General features: G+C 39.5%; 2 protein-coding genes across 2 annotated transcripts in view; one reads left to right on the top strand and one right to left on the bottom strand.

The window, feature by feature from the left end:
• Positions 1 to 13: 13 nt before the first annotated feature.
• On the bottom strand, positions 14 to 24,312 carry ANKMY2 (ankyrin repeat and MYND domain containing 2; the record flags this gene model as incomplete). Its single annotated transcript, XM_084204554.1, has 10 exons — positions 14 to 1,693; positions 3,819 to 3,960; positions 4,356 to 4,484; positions 6,259 to 6,394; positions 7,507 to 7,721; positions 8,846 to 9,006; positions 11,061 to 11,159; positions 12,943 to 13,081; positions 20,831 to 20,895; positions 24,102 to 24,312. The coding sequence occupies 10 exons, from the start codon at positions 24,310 to 24,312 to the stop codon at positions 1,470 to 1,472; spliced, it is 1,521 nt and encodes a 506-aa protein (XP_084060680.1). The 3' UTR covers positions 14 to 1,469.
• Positions 24,313 to 24,529: 217 nt separating this feature from the next.
• Positions 24,530 to 25,459, top strand: part of BZW2 (basic leucine zipper and W2 domains 2) — a 53,328-nt gene continuing 52,398 nt past the window's right edge. The window contains exon 1 of the mRNA XM_084207327.1: positions 24,530 to 24,641. The gene's annotated coding sequence lies outside the window, so the exon portion shown is untranslated. The remainder of the gene's footprint in view (positions 24,642 to 25,459) is intronic.

Raw genomic sequence — 25,459 nt, 5'->3', positions numbered from 1 at the left:
AGGTTAACAGCTCAATAAAACAAGTACACAACAACACGCATCTAATTAGGTGAATTTTAAGAAAAAAAAGTTAGGGTAACATTTCTTTTATCATATGTTGTTTAGAAAGTGAAGAAATTAATATAACAAATGATAAATGTGGCAATGTTATAATAAAAGTTGCTTGAAATGGAATCCTTACCCTAATTTTGTTATCCAGAAGTACTAAACTGCACACTAATTTTTAGGAAACCAAGGATAAATACTTTTATTTCTTATAATACACTTCCTCACTTATTTCTCCTTCCCTTCTGTCAAGGCTTAAAGTCAATGATGCTTTCTAAACATTCCAAAGCCCTTCTTTCAGGTTGTAACTTGTCTGCTGAGTTCCTTCCTTCTCTGCTAAGTTAGCACAGAGCCACAGGATGCTCTATGTTGGCAGGGATCTCCGGAGCTTATCTAGTCCTGCCTTCCTGCTGGAAGCATGGAGGAGATGAGGTTGTCCGGTGGCCTGATGGGGAATCAGATTTCCAATGAGCAAGGCACCGCCACTGGGAGAATAAAAGCAGGACTGGTGCTGAGCCCCAAATGCTGTGAGTGGAACAGGGAGGCAGCAGCACTTCTGCATTCCCATACCTCAGAGTGGAGGGTGACTACAGCATGACTACAGATCTGAGTTCCAGGCAGGCATTTCTTGCCTGCCAGTTGTCATGAAGTTAAATTTGTATACTCAAGCTACAGGACTCCCTGCATGTTGCACCAGAATGTCACCATGTTACAGACACAGGAAGCATAATTGCCACATAGACCCTTTCTTTTAAAAAAATTCCCTTTATTCTTAACAATCTAATAATCCTTGAAATTAAAACACAAGTACATTCCCTGCACGGGTGGATTTATGTATCCTCACTCTTACAGTTTTGAGAATATTAAACAAAAACTTTCAACATATTAAATAGTAAAAAAATTAATAGTGTTTTCTCTGTTTTGAGGATGGTCCTTAGTCCTCTAATTAGAAGAATACTGCTATATTTAAAACACCACTGATTCAGCTGACAATAGGAGTCTCCAATTTTGCCATCCTTATGCAGCAAGTGATATTTTCATGTACTTGCAGAAAAAAGAAATTAAACTACAATTAAAGTAAGTTTTAAGTTTGGAAAACATGAAAAATCCAAATCAAATGCTGTTCATTTTTCACTATGTGGCTCATTAACCACAAAACTCAAGAGTTTCACTAGGCTTATTGTTGGTATACATACAGATGGATCTATGCCACTAATTTTTAGCAGATAATAAATACCTATCTCGACAATTTACAACAAAACCTGGAGTATTTATAGACAAAGTAGCCAGTATTCTCTCTTGATGAACAGAGACATTCTGTCTTTTATAAGAAGTCTTGCATAAGCCATGCTCCAAGAACTCAGACATGGTCAGCATAAAAAATTCTTCAGTACCCTTGAGAACTCTCCCTTCCTACCCTCTTCTTACTCCTCAGAATCTTGAATTTTTTGAAGATCAATGTCATCTAAGGCAGTTTCACTCTCCAGTGGACTTTCAGGTTGCAGGGCTAGTGCCTCCATCTCTTTGGTAAATTCAGATTCTTCTGTTCCATCAGTAGGATGATTTGGATCCACATTTTTTGTAGGATCTAGACCAGGATCTGACTGTTGTTCACTTGTAGAACTACCCTCTACTAGTTGCATTTCATCTGAACAAAAGAGAAATCACACAATTAATAAACACTGAACTTCTTTGCAAGCAAACATTTTTATTGTTGAAAAACAATAACACTAGGATACTTTGCATCAATTACAGAAGTGATTTATTTAGAAAATCTTTATTGAAAAAACCCAAAACACTAAAGCTTTGCTTAAGTTGGTATACAGTTACTGTGGAACTAACCCTATACAAAGCTCTCATTAATTTATCTTCCATTTTTGCCAGACAACTTTTTTTTTTATTATCGAGAGGAGCAAAGTAGAATACTATAGTTATTTTAACTTTCAATTCAAACCTGCTTTATTGACACTGTACTTATCACCAGCTTTTCAAAGAATGGCTGCAAGCCAGTTAAACGCTGAGTACAAGTGGGGTTTGTTTTAAACTAAAAAGGCATGGACACGACTACATAGGAAGCATTTCTGTATAAAACAGACATGCTTAAAAACAATGAACTTTGGTTGAAAAGAGTCATCCTAAAATTTGTAACTTGACTGCGTGGAACAGAATAAACTATTGCACCTTTACTCTTCAAGCAACGTTTTCTGACAAAAAAGAAGCGTTAAATAACTTTTTTTGCCTTATTCTACTAAGCAGGGCTTGCATGCTAGGACTTCTGAAAAGACGGAGGGGAAAGCCTAATTGGGAGAAGTAGTTATATCTTGGTTTACTGTTCTCTGTTGTGATTGACAGCCAGCCAAGAACAGTCACAGCTAGCTAGCCACAGCCCTGCCAAGGTCTTATGTGGCAGTGAGCTAAGAGCCTTCAGCACAGGCTGAAACGTGGACTTTCTTGACACTCACCCCTGTACAGCAGAAACACTTAAACTCTTGAGTTTGCTTGTACTTGCAACGGTTGCATTTGGTTTTTTTTTAATTATTACTTTCCTGATGTACAGGATTTGTAGGGATTATGACTAACTTTCTGAAATAAAACTGCTGTTGATATGAAATGCTTTGATACAACATCATTCACAAGGTGACCTGAAGCTCAGATGACTTCAGTGTCTTACTAACAGTGCATAATTGGATAAGGTCTATAATGTGCTGGCTGTCTACTTGAATCAGTTAATGAAGATTAACATGTAGATAATGGAGGAGAAACGTAACAAAAAATGTTAGCTTCCCTTTTTAGGCAGGAAGGGAGAAGAGCCACCCACCAAGATCCTGCCTCTCCCTCTGAAAAGGACAGCACGTGAGGCATCACTGCTCACAGCTCATAATATTTTGTTGTACTGGTATGCAACATATCCAGGGATTTCTAATATCCTTGCTTCCAACTTCCACAGTCCTCCTGATCCCATGCAACAGCAGCTCTCGTAACAGCGTCAACAGAGGAAACTGTTGAAAACTTTAATTATTACTGATTTATTACTGATTTATATCCTGTTATTTTTCGTACAGCTGAAGTGAACAACATAACCATTGTAAGGCAACAATGATTTGTGCAGTGCACTTCTACAATCCTTAAAAAAAGGAAGGGAAATCCAGTAAGTTGTAAAAGAGAAAAAGTGATTTCATTCCCTACTTTCCTATCATTTCACTCAGAGAAACATGGGAAGAGGCAATACAGTGTTTATTAGGTTATTATGTTTTAATTACTTGTTTCTTGAAGGGAGGAAACCACCATGAGCAATTTAAAGACTACTGCTTGCTTTCCTCACATTTGAAGCACACAACACAATTAACTTGATACTGTGATTATGAAGAGAAGTATTATGGGAGATTTAACATCTACATTAACCTTTGCAACTGGAAGGAGCAGGCCGCTTGCTTATTATCCAACTTGTCTTAACACCTCCAACAAAACACAGAGCAGCATTAAAGTTCTGCACTAGCTTGATTAAAGATGTGGATTTTGAAACAGTGCAGTGTAAATCAGAATGTTTCCATTGTAGAAATCTGTGTAACTGCATCATTAAAAACCACATTTGGAAAGTATACAGCATTTGTAAATTTAAAGGCCAGAATCCCGACAAACTCAGCTTTCCTGTTATGTTTCATCAAAGATTTTTCTCCCAACCTCAGCTGTTACAGTTTTAAGACCTGTTAAATTGCTCTTTGTGATGCAGTTAACACAGCATTAGTTTCAGCAAGGGAGCAACATATCCTAACCTTTCTTTTGCTTCTTTTCTTGTTTCCTTTTCTCTTTGGCAGCTTCTAGTTCTTGTTTCTCATGAATTTCCTTCAGGATCTTGCAGACCTTTTTGTGGGTAAACCAGTGGATTTTCTGGCAGTTCTGGTCACAATACATCACCTGAAAGTTACCAGAGTTACCAATTAATTTTCATATACAAAAAGAATTTCTTTGCATTTCTTAGTGCAGCAAATTAAATGTCTATGTATAGCACTTAATGTTATTTTTAAGCAATTTTTAAGGTCATATGGAGTGACTCTAAGCTATATAAGAATCTATAAAGTGCAGTTTTTTATTAACTCTAAACATCCAAAATTTTTGCTCTTTCTTCATTCTTAAGTGTACACATTTGGAAATCCAAGTGCTCCTTCCTACTTGTCAATTTCATGCATCTTTCCAGTAGATGGCTTGAACATCTTCAGTGCAGGCATGACATTCTTCCTAAGTCTACACACTGAGTAGAGAAGCATTCAAAATCCTCAGCACCTCAGTGCAACTATTTTTTTTATTCTTACCATTTTACATACTGAGCATCTTTTGTCTGCTCCCTTTCCCCCACAAGTTGTACAGAATTCAGCATCCACAAAACCCACTTGGCCAGTAATCGCTTGTGTAAGCACAGAAAAAGCTGTGGGGTCAGAGCCCTGAAAGACAAGAGGTGGTAATGAGATTAAAAGCCAGCCCTGTTGCAGAGAGGGACGCGAAAGGGAAAACCAGAAACGATGAACACGAGTTTCGGTCTCACTGAAGCTGCTGCAGCAGTAAAAACATAAAACCAAGTCACAGAACTTCAACTAACATACACAACTTAAGATTTATCTTTAGATACACTTTTGTATATGAAGTTAACTTAAGCCCTGAGCTTCTGTAATATTCCCTCTGTAAGTCATTAATTAACTCCACATTCTTTACACCTGTATATCCTATGCAGCAGATATTTGCAGCTCCGACTCTGGCCTGGCACACAAAAAAATGTTTCATTTGTCACTGTTGTGCTCAGTGTACACAGGTGCTACAGACCAAATGGTCAGAATTTGAAATTTTCAATTAGTTGCATATTACTATTTAGATGTTATTTGCAGCATCCTTCCCATGCAATGCAAGCAGCAAGGTTTAGGTAACCATACATTAAAACTATTCTTTTGGGCAATGATGTAAATATTTGAAGAAAAAGTGCCAAATTGTTCTGGCTCTAAGTAATTCCTATAACTGTCAGATTACCATGGAATATGCATAGTCATAACTACTATGACAACACTGAGATGCCCAGACTGAATCCAAGTAATTGTGCAATGAAAAAGGTCAAAGGCTTCCACATAAATAAAAATTATAGTATGTCCTCTTTTCCAGCTCTGCATAATGGACAGAAATCCAATGAAATAAACCATTGCTTTAAAGGCATGAAAGACTGCAGGCTCTCCTAAGAAAAAAGCAACAGGAAGGAAAATGTTTACTCTAAAGAAAGTTGTAATGCATCACAATAGCTTATGTTTTCACACTATGTTTATCTTCCTGGCTTAGGCAAACAGTTGAGATTGCACTAAGCCCCAGGACATTTTAGCAGACCTGGAGCAACTTAAGATGGAGGCTATTTTTAATTGGCTCTGAATAATCCAAATACATCACAAGATTGTTCCAATTCCCCAGTGTTTGTGCATACAACATCTCGCTCTCAGAGACCAGAGAGAACATGCTTAAAAAAGAACAGCCGCTCTTGTGTAAAATTTATTATGAAGCAATAAATAGTCCTAAAATGAAGAGTGTGCTAGCAAAGACCTAAGAGGACAACTGAGGTTAGATTTTTAACTTGTAATTTTGATTTCCTAATTTAGATAAAATTTTTGCTTCACATTGCATCATCTTGCCTCTCCCTCTCTGTGATAAAAGGAACCCCACTGAACGTTGCTCCTTTTTCTAACATCATATATTACCAACTTCTTGTGTACAATAGAGCACATGAATGAATGAAATCTAGAAAATTATTCAATCTTTAACTGAATTTAGACATTGTGGAAACAGAGTGAAAATTAAGGTTCATTTTCATTTTTATCTGAATCTACTATTTCAATAAGTGAACTGGCATAGAAGAACTGAACAGACATACCAGAAGAGAAAAAGAAAGCTCAGAGACAAGAAAAAAATCCATCAGTTTTCTTTAAAAGCTGAGGTGTTTAAGCATTTGTTATGGGAATATGAAAAGAATACTAGCTGAAGTACTTTAGAGCATTTTCCTGCAATATAAAAAGTAAAATCCAGCTCTAGAGAGTTTAGGGACATCAAACTCTTTGCTTAAGGATTGCAGGGTTGTAATATGTTGCAGAAGTTGAGGACAGAAAGATGTCTCAATCTGGATTTAGTATGCAAGTTACTGAGGAAGGATTATATTGACAGGAAAAGGTCACTATTCACACTACTTACTATTTCAACAGGAGCAATACTTCTCACAAGCTGCTGGAGCAACGTGGCTTCACAGTAAGGAAACTTCCGGATACTTTCTCGAATTAGCTTCTCTTGATACACAGGGAAACCATCTTTATCTCTCCCTTTCAAGAGGCTAAATTTTTTAAAATGCATGTAAAATAAGAAATCACACAGTAAATATTCAAGAAGAAACACATACAGCATGATATATGCTGTCCCCTTTTAGATTATAGAAAAGAATTCATAATAATTTGGCAACTTCGTATGTTAAAATGCAAATGAAAGTGTTTTTCTTCTATTGCACAATCTTATGAAACACACAATATATAAATGCTCTGAAACCAGGACTTACTAATTCAGCCACAGAGAAAAATAATAATCTATAGGTATATATCTACTATCTACATCTGACTAAAATATCAAAATGCTTTGTGCTGTTTAAAAATGATCACTGTAATAATAAACACTGATAAATGAACAATACCTTAAAACACAAATTCCACTTTATTATAATAACATGTTGTAGTCCTTATGCCTCTTTGGCTACTGTTTTTTAATATGGATCACTGATGAACTATTTAATTTCATTATGTGAAAGCTGACTTCATAATTTATTTTCAGTCTCACAGAGGATTTCAGCAAAAATCCACAGTGGGGTATGGGAAACATGATCCTTCTAAATGTCAGATCACTTAATTTGATATGTAGTATCAGGCAGCTGGTTTGTAACTCAGTAGATTTTGAAGCTCTAAGTTATTTAAGAGGCTAAGTCTTATCCAGAGTCTGTGGGATCTGCAGTTCTCACTTGCTTAAGTGTTTTTGAAAAAAAAAACTCAACCTGCATGACTGCTGGAGAGCAAAATGGAACAAGATATGTTCCCAGATGAACCACACTGGACACTGAGAAGTTCTTTTTTCAAGCCTATGACTCCCCTTTTTTTCAATCAAACATTGCTGTCTGCTACTTCATGGTGCGTATGTAAATGCCAAGTTCTAACCAGTTCCAGCAGAACTGAAATTCCAGGAATGCTTCCTTTCTACCCAGGAAAGGACAGTGTCACTTCAGACACAGAAAAAAGGCAGACAGTGCCACCCTGAAGTAAATTCAGCTGGGATTACTCAGCAAGTTATTTGCCATAGCCTTTATCCAAACCAATTCAATCTATTCCTTCAGTTGTCTTTTTCCTGGTATCTGTAACACCAGGGCACACATCTGCTTTCAGACCTCTCTGTAGAAATACTCACCTTTTGATAAACCCATCTAGTTTATCCTCCCGCTCTTTTAAAAATGTAATACATTTCTGAAAGATGCAACTGATATAGTGCATTTTCATAGCAAGAACTTCATTCATGTCTTTCTGCTTCATGCATTTCTCACAAATGAGATCCAGAACCCTGTAACATTTCTGCAGTGCTTCTACTTCGGCCAACAGAGGGTTCTCTTTCACCAGCAACACAATCTAGAAGATTGAAGAAAATGTAATCCAGTTAAGACTTGTGCATTGGCATTAAAGCTTACATAGCTCAATGTAGCGGAAATTCAATGGAGTTTCTAATATTCTTCTACTTCCTTCTTATGCAGTCTTCCCTTGCTTTTTCCAGGCATTATTTACCATTCTTATTCAGCATACTGTAATTCACAATTCCCATATAAAAAACATTTACAACTAAGACTGTTATTAAAAATAGCAAGTTTGTTTTGTTTTTAAGAACCTGAAGAATCAAAACTACTTCTAAAGAAAGTTAGAGAAACTACCTACACTAAACACTAATATCTCTTTCCTTTTGAACACTACAGTCTTGTATGATTTATAGACCTGTAGGATGTAAGCAGTTTCACAGAATACATGAACCTCATAAAATCGTGGAGTACTTCCTGTAGCCTAATAAAGCACTGAATAAGATATTCTAAGAGCAAACTGTATGCTCTACTCACTAAATTAGCTGCCGCTGGTGCACTACTGTCTCTGTGTACTGCAGATACCTGGCTGGAAACTGTTAACAAATTCTGGACTTTGATTGGCAAGCCCAAGGAATTTGTATTTGAATTTAGGTGTATTCATTTCTCTGAACTACACTGGAGGAGCAAACCATAAAAGACATTATTGTCAGCAATATCCTGGGAAGTAAAATAAACGTTCTCTTGCACATACTCTCAGAAACAGCAACAGTGGTAGACGTTACTGTGGCGAACCAGTGATGAAGGTAGGAAGATACATGATGAGAAAACCATGGAGAGAACAATGAGATTCTGTTAAGATAGGACACTGTTGTATGTTTCCACTTCAAGTGGGGCTGAGAAATAAAGCCAAAAAAAGACAGCTACTTATGGTCACTGATATAAGAAGTAATAATCTCTCCCCTTAAAGGTGTTAGTTCAAGATTCTGGAGTATACAAACCCTGAAATATTTTTTTAATCACATCTAAATGTTGAGCCTGCTTCTTCCTCATTTTCAGAAGTAGTTGAATTAGCAGATAATACTTTTGATCTGAGTTGAACTCGCAGAAGTGCAGAATGCTTTCTGACACAAAGAAACCACTCCCACACCAACAAACACACATACAATTTATGTATTACTCCACCTTAACAGGATGCATGTTGGTAGTAGTAATAATTTTATGCAGAGGCCCAGCTAATTTTACTGGCAGTTTTGGTTCTTTGTCTAAGCCTTGTGGTTTAGTGTAGTAGTCCAGCCTTTCACGTGGAAAGAAGTTGTTGATGACAGTCACACAATCATGTTGACCTAAAGGCACACAAGAAAAAAAAATCACCAGTGAAATAATAACAAGAAAAAAGAACCAAAACCACCTAAACCCTAATGTTATATAAGCAATACAATGAGAATTACTCACATGCAAAGGAGCTCTGCATGATGTATTTTGCACTGCAAAGATGCAACTCTTGTCATTCTCTTGTGTGTAGCTTTAATCTTCAGTAAGTGTTATTAACTTATCGACTCCCAGCAGGGAACGCCCTCATGAAAACTAATTCTGAATATCCTGTCCGCTTCCTGCATTCTCTTTCCCTGGTAAGCCACAACTAAGAGAATAGTCATTTCTCCCCAAATTATACTATACTAGTAGTCTCATATTGCTGCCATAATTTTTCAAGATAAGATTTTTCCACTTTGTACTTTTGAAATTAATGACATTTGCATTGAGATTCATAAGTTTTCAGACCTGCAAGCAGGTATTACTGTATTAACCTAAGGTGGGAGAAGTTACAAGAACAGAACATGCTTAAAGTTTACCAAAAATAAAAGGACTGTAATGAAACTAAAAAGATGAGAAAAGTTACATCCTTTTTTTGTTTTCTACATCTGACAATACAATAGATTGCTTGACTAAAAGGAAAGTAAAACTTATCTTTTCTAGCTCAGGACCACATTCTTTAAATTGATTGATTTGTCTTGGCACTAATCCTATAATCAGTAGAAGACATAGCCAATCATATTCCAACATTTAAAATCCTCCACTGTTTTAGAAGAGACAGTTCTGAGCTAATAGAGCACAGTGTAAGACAAATGACAGGGGAAGAAGTATCCTCACTTCCCACACACAGGCAGATGAATTAATGTTGATTGGACAAAGAATAAAAAAGGAACAGGAATAGATTCCAACGTGCAGACTTTTACAGAGTAGTGTATCTCAGTATGCCTGAAAATATTTATGCTACCTTGGTGATGTGATGAGATTTTAAACAAGAATCCTCAAAAATTATGTTAGAGATAATATTCCCCATTAACTCCATACAGCATCACATCAGAAAAGACCCTCCAAATCCAAAGGATAATTAATGGAAGTAGACCTCTCTGATACTTAAATGAATAGTTAAGGTTTTGCTGCTTCAACCTCAAGTGAGCAAAGTCAGCCTTTTCTTCTTTAAAACAGCACAATAAGATAATGGAAACTGAAACAGTACTAAATCACTATTCAAGGGAGTAAACCTAAATGGCAAGGTAGCCTTGAATTCAGAACACCAAAAGGACTTGAATTCTCAGGCATTCAAACACCATGAGAAGGTTGTGTTTGAAAGAAAATACAGGTCCTCATTTCTGGGAAGCAATAGCTGTACCATTGAAAATGACTCCACTTGACCTCATAATATTTTATCAATTCTCCCTGCTAGAGAAGAAGTGGGACATTAAGCCAGGACCCTAGTATTGTCAAGGAGGGGAAAAAATTTAAAAAGAGCTTATAAAAACAAACAAAAAAGAAGGAAAAACAACAGCAAAAAAGCCTGTTGCATGTTTTGCCAGGGATTATTTTGCATGCTGGAATGATAAATCTTTCTCTTATTCTAGTGAAGTTCAGGTCAGTAAGTAGTGACTGCCTCAGAAGAGGTTCCAAGACTTCTCCCTCGCCCAGAAGCCAGGGAGAAGGGCAGGGGGTGGCATGCTGCCAGCACACACAGCAGTAAAGCTCAGCTGAGTTCCTAACTCCTGGCACTACAGTTGTCCTTTCCCACAAGAGAAGCTCCAATTAGCACTTGGTGCTGCACTTTGGATCCCTCCAATGCAACCAGCTTCCTCTTACTATTTCCAAAGCAGTGACATTGCAAAAACTTACACACTTGTGTAGCACCTGTTCTCACAGGTAAGATCATCTGTGTTTTTAGGAAATCAAACATGGGAATAGGACACAAATTGACTCTTACATGATGAGATGTGGAAAGCAAAGCTCAACAACGTGTCAGTTCAGAACAAGTCATTAAACAATGTTTTTCCAAGAAAAAGCATCAGACTCTAACACTTCACTTCTTTAGGAGTTTAGAAAATGATAGTAATTTTCATCTTACCCACAAAAGCAGCCATCTGAGCAGCTGTCCTTCCCACAGAGTTGACAACATCCGTTTCTGCTCCAGCCTCTAACATCATCCAGGTGATTTCTTTGTTTCCTGAATTTGCAGGAAAGATATGGGGAATGAGCAAGGACAAATCAGAACTTGTAATTCTCTATGCTTCAGAAAAGATGTACTGAATTTCTTAAAGACCAGGAACAACACTGAGGAAAATGAATGCTCTTAACGTCATTATTTTCAGCATGGATTAAGAGAAAGGCATGTGCTTATTTAGAGTTCTAGCAGGTGTAACTCTGCTCTCTGTAATGCACATTCAGCTTCCCGTGGAGCTTATGGGAGTCATACTCATGTAGCTACACTAGAGGTTGCTCCCTCTGGACAGCAGTATAGAAGGAAATTCTACTAATCTAGTTTAATAGTTCAACTACATTTGCTATTCTAAGAAAAAAACACATTCAGGACTATGATGTAGCAGGAACACAGTGAACAGAACAGACTGTTCCTTTCTCCACAGTGGGAACTGGGCGTTCAGACTGGGCTAAATACCAAGTAAAATGGAGCTAAAATTTGATGGGAAGATTAGATGACTTAATTGGTGCCCTTCAGAGACTAAAAAAGGACACTTGTCACCACTCCTGCTGGTTCTGCTTTCAAAGGTATTCTTCTTTCTTTATCCATTTTTGTGCAGATGCTAAGTACAGAAAAGTGGATACAAAAAGGGGATGGTGGATGAAAATGAATGTTTAAAAACAAAGTCGCTGCATCAGTAGTGCTCATGTACCTTTTGTGCTCAAAGATAACAGACTCTAAAGTCAACATTCAGAAGCTTTCACACCCAGGATGACAGGCTAAAAGCTCAGCTGTGAGAAAATGGTAAAAATACAGCATTTTCTATAAAGTTGCAGTCATTTAACAGCCTCTAAGTTGTTCTCATCTATCTGCTGCAGCTGTGATGCTGCTCAATACCACAGAACACTGGAATTTCACAAATCTTTTCACCTAAGTTGCAGCTGAAAAACAATCTCATGATCTAGTTAAGGTTCATGTACACACATAAGCCTTTTTTTTAATACTTATGATGAATTAAGGCAGTTTAAACTCTACCTGCTAGGAACCCTAACTCCCCTAGAATCTCATTTTTGGCAAGACATAAGTGGCCTAGTAAAGAAGTTACTTAAAATAACCTAATATTCCCAAATCAAAAGGAACAATGTTTTAATGCAGTGTCTTTTTCTCACTCAAGGAAATTACTGTTCCAGCCATCAGGGGAAAAGAACAGCAAGAGGAAAGCTGCAAACCACCACCTGAGACAGGAGAACATATATACAGCTATAAGCACTCCCATGAAAAAAAAAAATAACGTAAGAGGAGAGTGAAAATTATTTTGGGAAAACATGGTTTTAAAACTTACTAAAATACATTTTTAAAAGCCTACACGACAGTTGGAAAAATAACGTAGGAGAAAGACCAAATTTGAAAAATACTGGATTGAGAAGTCTTATATATTACCAAAAGCTACTGGCGCAGCATCATTTTCAGTGTAACACAGTCTAAGTAAACAAAATGTATCCCACTGCACAAGAAAACTGTCCCAGGAATGTTGAGATCTCGAACAAACGGGACAAAGAAGGTACAAGATAAGTAGACTGTATGCCTCAAAATGTATGACTGTATGCCTCCCATAAATTTTTATAGGAGTCTGAACAGAGGTTGTCCTGTTGCACTGCCCACAGGATTTTAATGACATAGTTGCATGGTTCATATAAATAACAGCAAACCTGAATAATAAAAGCATGTCAACACTTAAATTATTAACTTATGGCAAATTGTACTCATTGGTGTCACAAAAATCGGTGACCTGAGTCTAGTAAGAAGTTACCTGAAAGTCCAGCAAACATCAAGGCGGTGTATCCGTGCTCATGTTCATTGCAGTTTACATCAGCTCCATGTCTCAACAGCAACCTGCACATGTCCACCTTCCCTTTGTAGGCTGCATGCATCAGAGGGGTCATGCCATGCTGGCAAAAGAAAGGAGAAGCAAGTAGCATACAAAAACGAATGTTACATCTCTTGATCTTCATATCACTGATCATTTTTACTTGGCCATACATATTCAATATAACTACCAAAGCTTCACGTAGTATTTTATTTAAAAAAAACACACACAATCTTCATGAAAAAATATGGTTATTAACATTCAGTGGATTTCCATGTCAGTTTTCTTATGCTGTGCTATAGATTTGAAAACAGAGCATGGTTTAACAAATGAAAACTATTTATAGTCAGTTTATCACTGTCCTTTTACATAAGACATTAGTGTTGAAGACAACTAATCTTTCTGCTAGTTGGAAAAGCTTGGTTTAGAAAACTTGTTAGCTTCCTGTGTTACTCTTTTCTCCCCTGCTTTGGCTTAGATGATAAACAGCAAGAAAATCAGAAATAGGCTGTTGTTATTTTAAACATTACAAAGATTTTCAGTCTCTGAAAGCCATCTTGCTCATTTTTAGTCATGATTACTGGTAGTTCTGCCATCCGCCTCTCTCCCACTTCTCCACCCCTTTGGCATTGTGTCCATGATCATCCAGAGCTCTGAAAGCCCTCATAAAGAAACACAGCTCTTGTCAGACTTTAACACACCTGGCTGATTTGATCAACTGTCCCAGTACAAAAAGGATTTGCTTCAGCATGGGAGGACTGAGCTGTGATTATAAAAGGTAAAGCTGGGGAAACCCCAGAGGAAATTTTCAGAACCAGGGTGAACTGTTAGTGCAGGCTCTCTCTCTCTATCTCTCTTCAAAGGCAGGGAGAGGTATGCTGCTGATTGATAAAATTGCATGACACTCCATTTTCAGAATATAGTGTGCTTGTTCCAATATGCTGTTTATTTTCACTTAACATCAGGTCAGGATTCACTTTATCAGCCAAGACACTCTTACTGTCCAAGAACACCCTCCAACACTGCATACCAGGGAGAGTGCTTTAGTTTGTCCCTCAAGAAAATCAAAATGGCATTCTGTTGCTTTTTTTTGACAGTCAAGGCTGTGTAATTGAGTACATTCATGTACTGCAGCTCTGTAAATGCCTGGTAATGTGATACTCTGAAATAATGCAATTGTCAGTTTGAACCTTAACGTATTTCTTGTTTCAATTTATGACTGAGTGAAATCCAAGTAAGTTTAATTTACCAGCATGACTTAAAAAAATACTTATGAAGGTGAGGGAAAATGGAAAAGTTAAAAGTATAATAATTTTAAGGTATTACAGTTTCATTACTCTCCATCCTAACTGAAAATAACAGAAAGTGCTTACTTGATGGATCGTATTTTAATAACCCACATATTTTGGTAAACTGCAATATAAACTGACATTGAAGAACCAAAATACCTAATGAGATCCCTTCATGAATATGAAACAGACTGCTTTTGCTAGATTTCATTTGGGGTGTCTCAAATGTTGAATAAAGACTTTCTGTCCTACTATATAAAATATATTTTATTCTATTATATTTCATAATGTTACATCAAAAGCAACTTTACAGGCCAATCCCAGTCTGGAGTTACAGGAGGGATTTGTCTCCTTTAGCAGCACAGAACAGTACCATAGTAAGGGAATATAAACACAGCACAGTTTTTGATGGGAGAAAGATTTTTAAAAAACAATAACTTTTAAGTTTGGTTACATCTTGAAAGCCAGTTGTTTCAATTAAGATTATATGACAAAGGAAAGAACTGGGTTTGTTTTATCCTGTCCTCCCAGAAAACTGTTTGTTAAAATCCTTTGATTTAATTTTGGAAGTGTCAGGCTGCGGTGTGGACCAAAAAAACATATCAGGCAGAAAAAGTGTGTATGGTTGCTATAAAATGGATTTGAAGTCACATTAATATCAGTTTTTCACATTCACAGCAAATGAAAGAGGGTCAGGAAAGAAACAAATTTCTTCGGAAATGCTTGGTTCCTGTATTATGTCCCTACATTGAATCTGGATTGACTGCAAATACTTTTCTCAGCCTGAATGTCAAAGACAGGTCGAGCAACAGTCTGTTATCTCACAGATGACATTTGGATTGTCAATACAATGCACTTAAAAGACAAAACTTGCAGATGGTTTATAAAGCATACAGATGAAACAAATTTTTGTTCCACTATGAAACATCAGATGAAGGATCCTTTTTCTAGCTGTTACCATGCAACATTCTTCTGACCAAAAAAATCGAGCTTTTTAATCTTATTCCCCAGGCCAAAAGTGAATTCTTCCCAGCTTTCTTTTTTTTCTAAGTATGTTACATGGTAATATCTCTTCTCTTCTGCAGGGCTGAACTATTTCCTGTATGTCTCACCATTCAAGAGGAGTAGAGTTTGCTGGAGAGGCATTTTTAGAGGCATTTTAGAGGCATTTTTAGTGCCTCTAAAAACTACCTGGCACTTCTCTTGACTGGGTTCCCCAGCTCACCAACCAACAAGGCCTCTCTGGCACAACAGGGCTCTTGGCACAGCCAGCCTGGCCATTACAGGCCATCCTTCCCAGTTCCTTATATTGAAAAGAACCCAAAAGTAGACTGAGGAATGGGATTCCAAGAACTGCTGCCATGGTGGAGAAGTCAATTGATGAAAAAAACCCCAAACAACAAACTATGGGGTCAGTGGAGGGGCAGACAGATGAGTAACAGAACCAGGGAGGGATTGGACTCCACCACCAGCACAAAGGCAGAAGAAAATAGGTCAATCTCTCTTCAGCATCCAGCTGAGGCATACTTGAACAGAATAAATAAAAACAAATTTATGAAGATAATAAAATGGAAAAGCAACTTTCTGCCTCCTACGACCTACAAAGGAAGTTTCTAACAAAACTCCTGCTTAACCTTCATCACCAGAGGAATGGGGAAACACAAAACAGCTAGGAAACAAGAAGTGGGACAAACAAACAAACAAAAAATACACAGTATCTCCCACTCCAGTGACATGTGCATATTTGGCACAAAACCTCTCCATTTTGTGAACACTTAAACACTCATGATGACCGTGTAAGAGCACAAGCATCACATGTGTATTGTTTTGTGGCTAACACAATGACAATTCTCTACTGAAGTAGCCACATAAACCTGTGTTCCACAATCCAAGTGCTCCCAACATTCCCATGCTCACTTCACCCTTCTTCTCAACCATGGAACCTTGTCAAGATGTAGCACACAGGCTGGATTACACTGGAGCAGTCCCTCACCAGGTACTGGGGTACACTTAAGGCAGTGCACATGACAGCACCAGCTCTTTTTCTCTTATATAGAGTAGGAAAGGCAAAAAAAAAAAAGTAAAGTGAAAGGGCTGTCAAAACCCTAGCTGAAAAACTGCTGTAGACACTTGTATGCCAGCAATATTAAAGCATCACCTCTCCCTTCTCCAGGGAGAATTGGAATCATTCCTCCAATGAAGAATGCAGCCCTACATTAACACAGAAAGAGTGCCTTATTTTACCCTTCAGGTTCAGGCAACAGTTCAAGTCAGAAAATTATAAACAAAACACATAACTCTGGGTTTGGCTTTTACTTGAGACAGTATTTGGGACATTGCTAAAAATGATGTAAAGAGAACAAGTGTTACAAGGCAGAAATACTTGTTGATGTGTATCTCTTCAAAATCAACTCTCTCGTACTGAATGCTCTTAGTCTAGAAATACAACTTGACTCTTCACTGGATGAAAGCCTCTAGAAATTTTACCTTCAAGCTTTTGAATAAGATTGCCCTTTCACATCTTAAATTTCCTAAAAGCAGGAGTTGGAAGGAGGTCAACAGCTACATGCACAAATAATTTTAGCTGTAGCTAAGTATGGACTAATTAGAATATGAAATACTGTTCAGTAAGTGTCAATCAGCTATAGTTCTCCTTTATAGTCATCCAGCTCAGCTGTTGGTTTCACATATGTAACACATTAGATTCCTCTGATGATCTTTCAGTTCATCTGCAGTGATGAAAACTTAAAGCCTACATCAATCAGCAACCTGAACTGAAACCAGATAATTCTTACTAGCAGTGGAATTTTCATTGGTTTGTGTATTTTGAAGTATTATATAAAAAACATCAAAAGACAAAACCCTTCCTCCTCAACAAAGGCCGAGGATCTGGCATTTTCTGCTAGCATAGGATTTTCACACTAGAATAGCAAGATAGATTACCTGAGGAACCCTTCATTGAACATACTCAGTACGAGTGAAGCTATTCTCATCTCAGCCATGAATAAGCAGGCAGCTGCTGTAATTCCCAGGAAGCGTTCAGTTCTGTAGCACAGAGAAGTGGACTGTTTCTAAATGATCCATTACCAAACTGAACTGCTGAATTACCCAACTAGAGGGTAGAAGTAACGCTGCTAATGCCAGATGATAGTTCTGTAAGAAGATTATGAACAACCTTACAATTATTTTAAATAAAGAAAAATTATGTACTTTTCAGGTCAAGTCTGTTGGCTTGATCTACAGAAAATAGGGGATACAGTACTACAGTACTCCTTTGCGACCTTAACTACCAACATGACCAGAGGAAACTTCCACAGCTGGAAAGCCCATGTGCTTCCTTGAGCCTGCCTTTCTATAACAATCTGAAATATTTTAGCCACATGCTGCAGATGGAGTTCAAGTCAGCAAAGTGCTGACAAAAAGTCACAGTATTTACAAGCCCTGCACTCTCAGGGGAAATAAAAGTTCTGAATGCTTTCTCCCATACTAAGTTTCCAAATTATCAACCACTCCATTAAAAAATTACTAAGAAATGTGCACTTAAATTAAATATATTTGTTTTCATTTTACATCCCTTTCTACAGCCCATCTCATTGTCGCAATGTTTGAGGACACCTGAACTTAAATGTCCCTGAAGTTTTAAAGTCGCTAAACTGTTAAAGACCAGTTTTACAGAAAAGCCATTGCACTTGTTTTCATAAAGACAGTGATTAAGACACAACAAAACAATTGATTTGGTCAGAAGGGGTGCTGAGAAAAAAACAGGACTGTATCTGCTGGCTATCTCCAACCTTCTGGAAGATGGACATCTGGGAAATTCATTTGAGTGAATGGATCTTACTCTGTGCTGACACTCCCAGCGGAGCTCAGCAGACAGCACGAGATGAAGGGTATGAGGGAGTCTTAGAACAAGGGCAGGAAAAGCAAACAGACTTAGAAAGTAATTTTTTTTATTTTTAAATACACGCACCAACAGCAGAAGCAATGCTGAAACATTGCATCCAGCTCATATGTACATTTTTGAAGTAAGAAGCTGAAACAACTGGAAAGGATTTGAAAAAGAGCCACTATTATAGCTCAGCTGCTGCAGAAACATAACTTTAGGCAAGATACTTAAAAGGTCACTGCATCTGGAAGATGTTAAAATGTGACTTGGTCCTTGTCTTAAGGTACATAAAGAAAGGACAGCTGATTGTTAGTAGCTTTTAATCTACAAGAAAGTGGATCCAAGCAGTTAGAATATACAGTCAAACCAAAAATGAAAGGAACAGATTATGTGTGGGTTCTTTTTAAATTAGGAAGTGCACTATATAACAACCTGCTTCTGATGCCGTGAGTTCTTCAGCCCAAAATTATAAAATTGTGATTGCATGCTTGCTGTACCACAGCTAGAAGACAGAATTACATTCAACCTGGGCTCACTGTGGATTCTCACATGTAAAAAAGTCTTCAAGGATGGAAATGAGCTCCTAACTGAATTGAGCTCCCACTTTAATACCTAAACATTCCATCTTCAGGTCTTCCTTACTTCTTAAATTAGCAAAATAAGTAAGAGTAGTAATATAAATGTGAATTTCAAGATAAGCAACTAAGGCAACAGAGAAAAAAAATAAGACCTGATGCACTGAGAGCAGTCTCCAGTTACAGCAACAATGAATAACAGACTAAGCTGATGTTTAACTGGGATTTCACACACTCTTACTTGTGTATAGATATTAGAATAACACACTAGAGTGAAAATGGGTTATTAAAAAAAAACTAACACTCACACAGCTGATGGATTTAAGAAACCTGAACCCTCTCCTGTTTAATGTGCATGATTACATACCATTCTTGGGAGTAAAAATGAGTCTGCAAGAAGTCCATTGCATAAAGTTTTAAGGGCCTTATTTTTATTTAGTCAGATATGAGCCTTAGGTAAATACTGTTAATACTATTTCTTCTACAACAATAGCCTGAGGCACAACTCAGACATGGTTTCTTTGAATAAGCCATATCCTCTCAACACTAATCCTGGATGCTGCACTAATACTGCAGCAATGCTGCTGTCATTCAGCACAACTTCAGCAATTACACTTAAGGAAAACCTTTTGATGTCCATATAATAAAGCACACTTACAACCAGACTTATATTGTGTCTTGGGTTCCTAAAGTTCACTGTAAAGCTTAGTTTGACTAGTTTTACAGAAACTTGTTGAGATTCACACAATAGAAACTCAAGTTTAGTATTTAACTTGAGAACAATCAGAAAACTGATCTGTTGGCAGGAAAAAAAAAAAGGCTAACAATATCCCATGAAGATACTGGTAGAAGAAGCAGCAATTTTTCTCCATTCAGTATTCATGAGACCACATCTACAATATACCCTGTCCCATTTTGAGCCTTTCAGTGCAATAAAAACATGGATAAACTGCAACAAAATCAATGGAGTACCACCACTACACGGTAGGAACCTGAGCACTCGTGCAGTGAAGAGAGGCTGCAGGAGCTGGGCTTGCACAGCCTGGAGAAGAAATGGCTTTTGTGGGACTCAACAGCAGCCTGCCAGAGCTGACAGGGAGATTATTGAGAAGACAAACTCCTCACTTATGGTGGTAGGTGACACTGAGCCTGAGGTAAGTGAAACACTTTTTCACCAAAATCACAGTAAGAGAGTATAACAAGTTGCCCAGAAATATTTTCCAGTCTCCATCCTTAGAGATTTACAAGGCCAGACATGTCAAAACTCAGAGCAAGCTCATCTCACCCTGGAGCTGAAACTGCTTTGAGCCAGAGGCTGAACTAGACACATTCCCAGAATTTCCCAGTGATACCTATGAAACAATAAAGCTGTGAAAACAACACAGATTAACATTTAAATTGATAAATTACACATAGATTTAATGTGCATGATGGGGAATCAGTTTTGCTTGCATGTTACGTTTCATATTAATGTAGAATGCTTTAGAAAAACATTGTAAAAAGAAAAATAAGAAGAAACATGAACATCACATAAGGTTCCTTTCTCCACAAACTTATTCCTACCCTCAAGTAGCACTTCAGGATTTAATCTTCTACATGTTTACCAGGCCCACTTGTATAAAAGTCTGTGGTTCCATTTCTGATCTAGCTAGTATGCTTATGAGACCCAAGCATGGGATGGGGACAGGTGCTGTGTCTGTCACGGAGGGACTAAGCAGAGGGACTACTGCTTGTGAAGGTTACAAGAAGCCAAGGAGCACCCCCACGTGTTTTGCTGCAGCATTTATCCTACCTTACAGACAAAGCTCATGCTGGAACTTGAGACAAAATACAGTATAGAACTTTAAGCAACGTTAATCTTTAACCTTTCTTAAAAAACCAGTAAGAACTCTTCAAAGGTTCATTATTCAGCTGCAGGCTGGAAATATCTTGAGAGTAACTCTGATTTTCAGGGCTATAGCAACTGCTGTTAGAGAAATGTTATTTAACAACATGAAGGCCTTCAGACCTAGCATTTTAAACTTTCAACCTTATTTTATCCTTATTAAACTCAGTATAATGCTTGCACAGTTTTGCAGTACCTCATCCAGGCAATTGACACGGACATTCTTGCTCCCCAGTAACCTTCCAGCCTCCTCAGTGTTTCCTTTAAATAAAAAGACACAGAAAGAAAAGGGGGTGAGAAATAGAATAAACTGAGAATTTGGAGGAAAATGGTCATTTCCATTTCTCATTAGAATCAAAATCTTTGTATGTTACCTGCTTAGGATGTAGATTAACCACCAACAAATTAATTGCACTTATGAAGAAGCTTAGGAACAAACAGTGTTATGTTCTAGAAGCTAAAAGCCAAGAACTCACAACATCAAAGAGCAGTTGGAAAGCATGAACTACAAGTAAACATCCATTTTTTGTGAAGTAACCGATGTACAGACACAAAAATGGAACAGTCACATAAACAGCATATGAACAGCTCCAAATAAGTATCATGATACTGAGCATTTTAACAAATTTTGTGCTTTCATCTCTTCTGGAGCCTCTTTTGTCTAAAAGAGCAGTCTACATTCTCAAAAAAAGAAAGACTTTTTGGTTTTAATGAAACATGCTTTATCATTTACTCACATAATTTTTCCTGTTTCAATTTGAAATTTGCAATGTAACATATTCACAAAAGTGGAATGAATTTGCTTTTGCTAACAGAGAATAGAGATATAAAGGACAAAGACCCAAGTAGCTTCATTTCTAAAAATTGCCAAACGCATAAGTAGACTGAACTCTGAAAAAAAAAATGTGCCAAAAAAAACCAGGCTACACCTGTTTTTCAATTCTACTGTCCTACTACTTTACAATTCACTACCAAAATCCTTTTGGCTAAGCCACAGGTCTAAGAACATGATTTAAGTCCATTGGAGGACTATTTAGATATTGCCAACACAGCTTCTACAGGAACAAAGAAATAAAAGAAATTCCAACAGTCTGAGTTTGGAGAATATTATTTCAAATTAACAGAAATTTCTAATTATGGACTCAATCATCAGCAAAGCTCTTTCAGCAGTGATGTGCTTAACAAAAATAAGCACTGCATCACTTTTTAAAATTATTTTCATGTTTATCTTCACTCTTCAGAAATCATACAGCAATTTTTCAGCAAAACAGCTCTTTCAACTTCAATTTTGGCTAAAAAATCTCATTGCTATACTAGAAATAATTTATTTTCATAAGGCTTTTTGGTGTGGTTTAACTACACTACATCGGCATTTACCATTTTTCTTTTAATTCATTAATTTCAGGAAAAAAAAGACAATTACCTGAGTCATTTCACACACTTAATAAAGACTCCTGACTGACACTCAGGGAATCATCAACTAACTTACTCCCCCAGACATACATATATATTCTAAACATGTTAGAAGCTTCTTAAGAACTGGATCAGTTTTCAGAAGAATATCCCAGCCAAAGAACAAACATCAGTAAGAGAAAGTCTTCAAGGGGTGATCTTCAAGTAAATTTTAATACAAGGAAAGTAAAGTTGCATTTATAAACTCAGAGTTCTGTATGACAAAACACTGAAGGATTTTCAAACGTGATGGAAGTCAGACTTCTAGAATTGGCCAGAGGTAAAAGTTGGAGCCAGGTGCCTCATAGTGGTGGCATGGTAGGAAGCCAAGAGATAACAGGCAGAAGCTGAAATGAAAGGAAGCTTCAGACTGGAGACAAGGAAAAACATTTTCACTATGAACTCAGTAAGGCAAAGAGATTGCCCAGAGACACTGTGCAGCCTTCCTCCTTGGAATTTTTCAAGGCCTGATGGGATAAAGCCCTGAGCAATCACATTTGACCTCACAGCTGATGTGTTTTGAGCAGGAGGCTGGCCTAGAGACCTTCTGAGGCCTCTTCCAACCTGAATTATCCCATCATCCTAATCAGAAGCATCAAGTAAGTTAGACAGAGGTTTCTTCAAGACCAAGGTCTGAAACTCTCGTTAAAGTGAGTCAATCAAACTGGTTCTGGTCCACAATCAATCAAACTGGTTCTGACTGTCCAATGCTTGAGTTTCTGACACAGAGGAACATTTTACTACAACTGAGAGCGAAGCACCAAAACTGTAGTAAAACTTTCATAGGTTCAAATTGCCTGGAAACTACATATAGAAATGCATAGAACACAAAGTGCTAGTAGTTTGCCTCCAACTAATGAACATTGCTCATGATTTTCAAAATACCAGCTGGAGGGTAACTATTTAGTTGGGGTTACGAAATTCACGTTGCTGGACCAGGAAACCCAAATGACAGAAAGTTCCCTGGCAACAATGCATGTGTGACAGACAGTGCAATGAAACTGTGACACTCTCATGGAATGCAAAACCACAGAATGGGTCAGGTTAGAAGGGACCACAGTAGCCTGGTTATCTGGTCCAACCTCCTTGCTCAAGTAGGCTCAGAGCACATGGCACAGAATTGCATCCAGACAGTTCTTGAGTATCTCCAGTGAGGGAGACTACACAACTTCTCTGGTTAATCTGCTCCAGATTAACCGGTCAACTGCAGTTGCATGGTCAACTGCACAGTAAAGAAGTCCTTCCTCTTATGCAAGTCGAATTTTCTGTGCATCGGTTTCTGCCTGATGCCTCATATGTCCTGTTGCTTGGCATCACTGGGAAATACCAGGGTCTATCACCTTGACACCCTTCCTTCAGATAGACATTGATGCCCTCTCCACTCTCAAAGAGAACAATATAAATTACTATAAGGAATAGTAAATTGAACATTATAAGGGATACAGGTGCACAACACTCCAAACAAGTTCAAGTGCTGGCAATGTGAAAATAACGCATCTGCAAAGATGCCCTGGTCTGGCAACAGCACATGGGAAAATCCTTACAGCATGCTAGAAGACCGGATTACCCCCAAAAAACCTTTTATTTTTTTTTTTGGCAGTGGGTATTAACAGCAATAATTAGGCAAATATAAACAGACATTGCCAATAAGACACAAGCTTTCCTTGGCAGAGTTGGCCCCGCCCAGAGGAGCTTCCCCAGCCCCACTGCACCGCAGCGCGCCCCCCGCTGCACTCCCCGGGTGACGCGGGCCTGCCCGAGAGGGAACAGCCGCTCTCCCCGGCAGGGAGAAGGGTGACGGCCCGAAGGAGGGGCGGGAAGGCAGGCGGCCCTCAGCGCCGTGACCTGAGGAGCGCGGCCGGGGGCGAGGGGAGCCCGCGGCGAGCGGCCGGTAACGGCGCCTCACCCGCCGCCCCCAACGTGCGAGGACACGAAATCCCTCCCGGGGCACGGCCAGCGGGGCCCGTGGGAGCTGCGGCCCGGGGCCGCGAGCGGCGTGGGCCGGGAGGGCTCACCTGTGGCGATCACTGCCAGCAAGTCCTTCTCCTCCGCGCTCAGGTCGCCTTTCCTGGGGGGAGCCATCGCGACCCCCGCGCAGGGTAAGGCGGGATCAGCCCGGGACGGCGCCCGAAGCGCCCCCTCCCGCGGCACCGCCCCCGCCCCGCTCCTCATGGAGCCTTCCGCCCGCAGCCCCGCCCTGCCGGGGCCGTCTGCGGGGCGAACCATTCCTGCCCAGGGATGGGGGTCACTGCGTGCTAGCCTCTCGCCCTCCGCCAGCTTCCCACGCGGTGCTGCCGGACAGAAGGAGCCTGTCCGCTTTTATCCCTTTTTATCAAGTTGAGAAATGCGTTACGCTTTTCTTTTGTCTCCCCTTTTTGGCTTCTCCGCGTCTCCTTCGTTTCTCTTCCCCGGGGAGGTGCCGGGAGTGGTGCAGGCGGGCGGAGGCGCCCGTGTGTCAATGTGTCCGTCCTTCACTCCTCCATTGTCTCCCGCCGTTGCTGCTGCCGTCGCGCTCGCTCGCCCTCCCCGCCCCGGACCGCGCAACCACCCGACAGGTGCGGCCGGGATGGGGAGAGCGCCGGGCGGGAGCCGTGCCGGAGTCCCGCCGGAGCCCCGCGGCCGCGCTGCCCAGGCGACGGCGGCTGCTGTGGGGCAGCTCCGGCCGGGCGGGCGCGGCGGCCATGGCGGGGCAGGGCAGGGCGGGCGGCGGCGTCACAGCCCCGGTGTGGGTGCTGGAGCCCGGGTTCGGAAATGCCGCCGTTCGCGGGTTTGCGGAGCACCGGCGGCGCCGGGTCCGCTGCGGGAGGGCGGCGGTGCGGGCTCCTGTGCACGCCGGCCCCTCCTGCCGTGCTCCTGCTTTCCTGCCTTTTTATGGCATCGGTTCGTTGGGTGGTTGGGCGTTTTGTTGTTTCATTTTTTCCGGGCAGGAAGAGCGTTTTGTTCGGCTAAAGCGGCCGAATGGAGCCCTGGTCGTGCCACGGCATCGTGTCCGCAGGAGGAAGCGGGCGCTGATGGAGCGGGAGGGGAAGGAACACGCTCAGGGTGCTCAGAGCGGTGCCTTTTGTTGGCGCCTTTCTAAAATTAAACTGTTGGTGGAAAAATAATCTTTGTTACAGATCCAACTTTCCACTATTCCAGTGGAAGCTCGGTAGGCGCAGGGACCTGTACTCTCCAAGGACCAGAGTCTGAGGTTTAACATCTTTGATTTTTGCCTGTGTTTATACCAGAGAAAAGAGCCGGACCCTGGTACTTGATGCTGATTTTTACCCTCTTTTGCCCTACTCTTAAACGTATATTGTTTGTATCTACCTTTTAAGGAACCCATTTTTTTTCTTGTAACTAATTTTTGAAGGCACGGCTTTATCAGCAAGCC

Source organism: Fringilla coelebs, assembly GCF_963513975.1.
Source record: "Fringilla coelebs genome assembly, chromosome: 1".
NCBI classification, from domain to species: domain Eukaryota; kingdom Metazoa; phylum Chordata; class Aves; order Passeriformes; family Fringillidae; genus Fringilla; species Fringilla coelebs.
The sequence above is the reverse complement of the archived record's forward strand: the minus strand, read 5'-3'. Positions and strand labels throughout refer to the sequence as shown.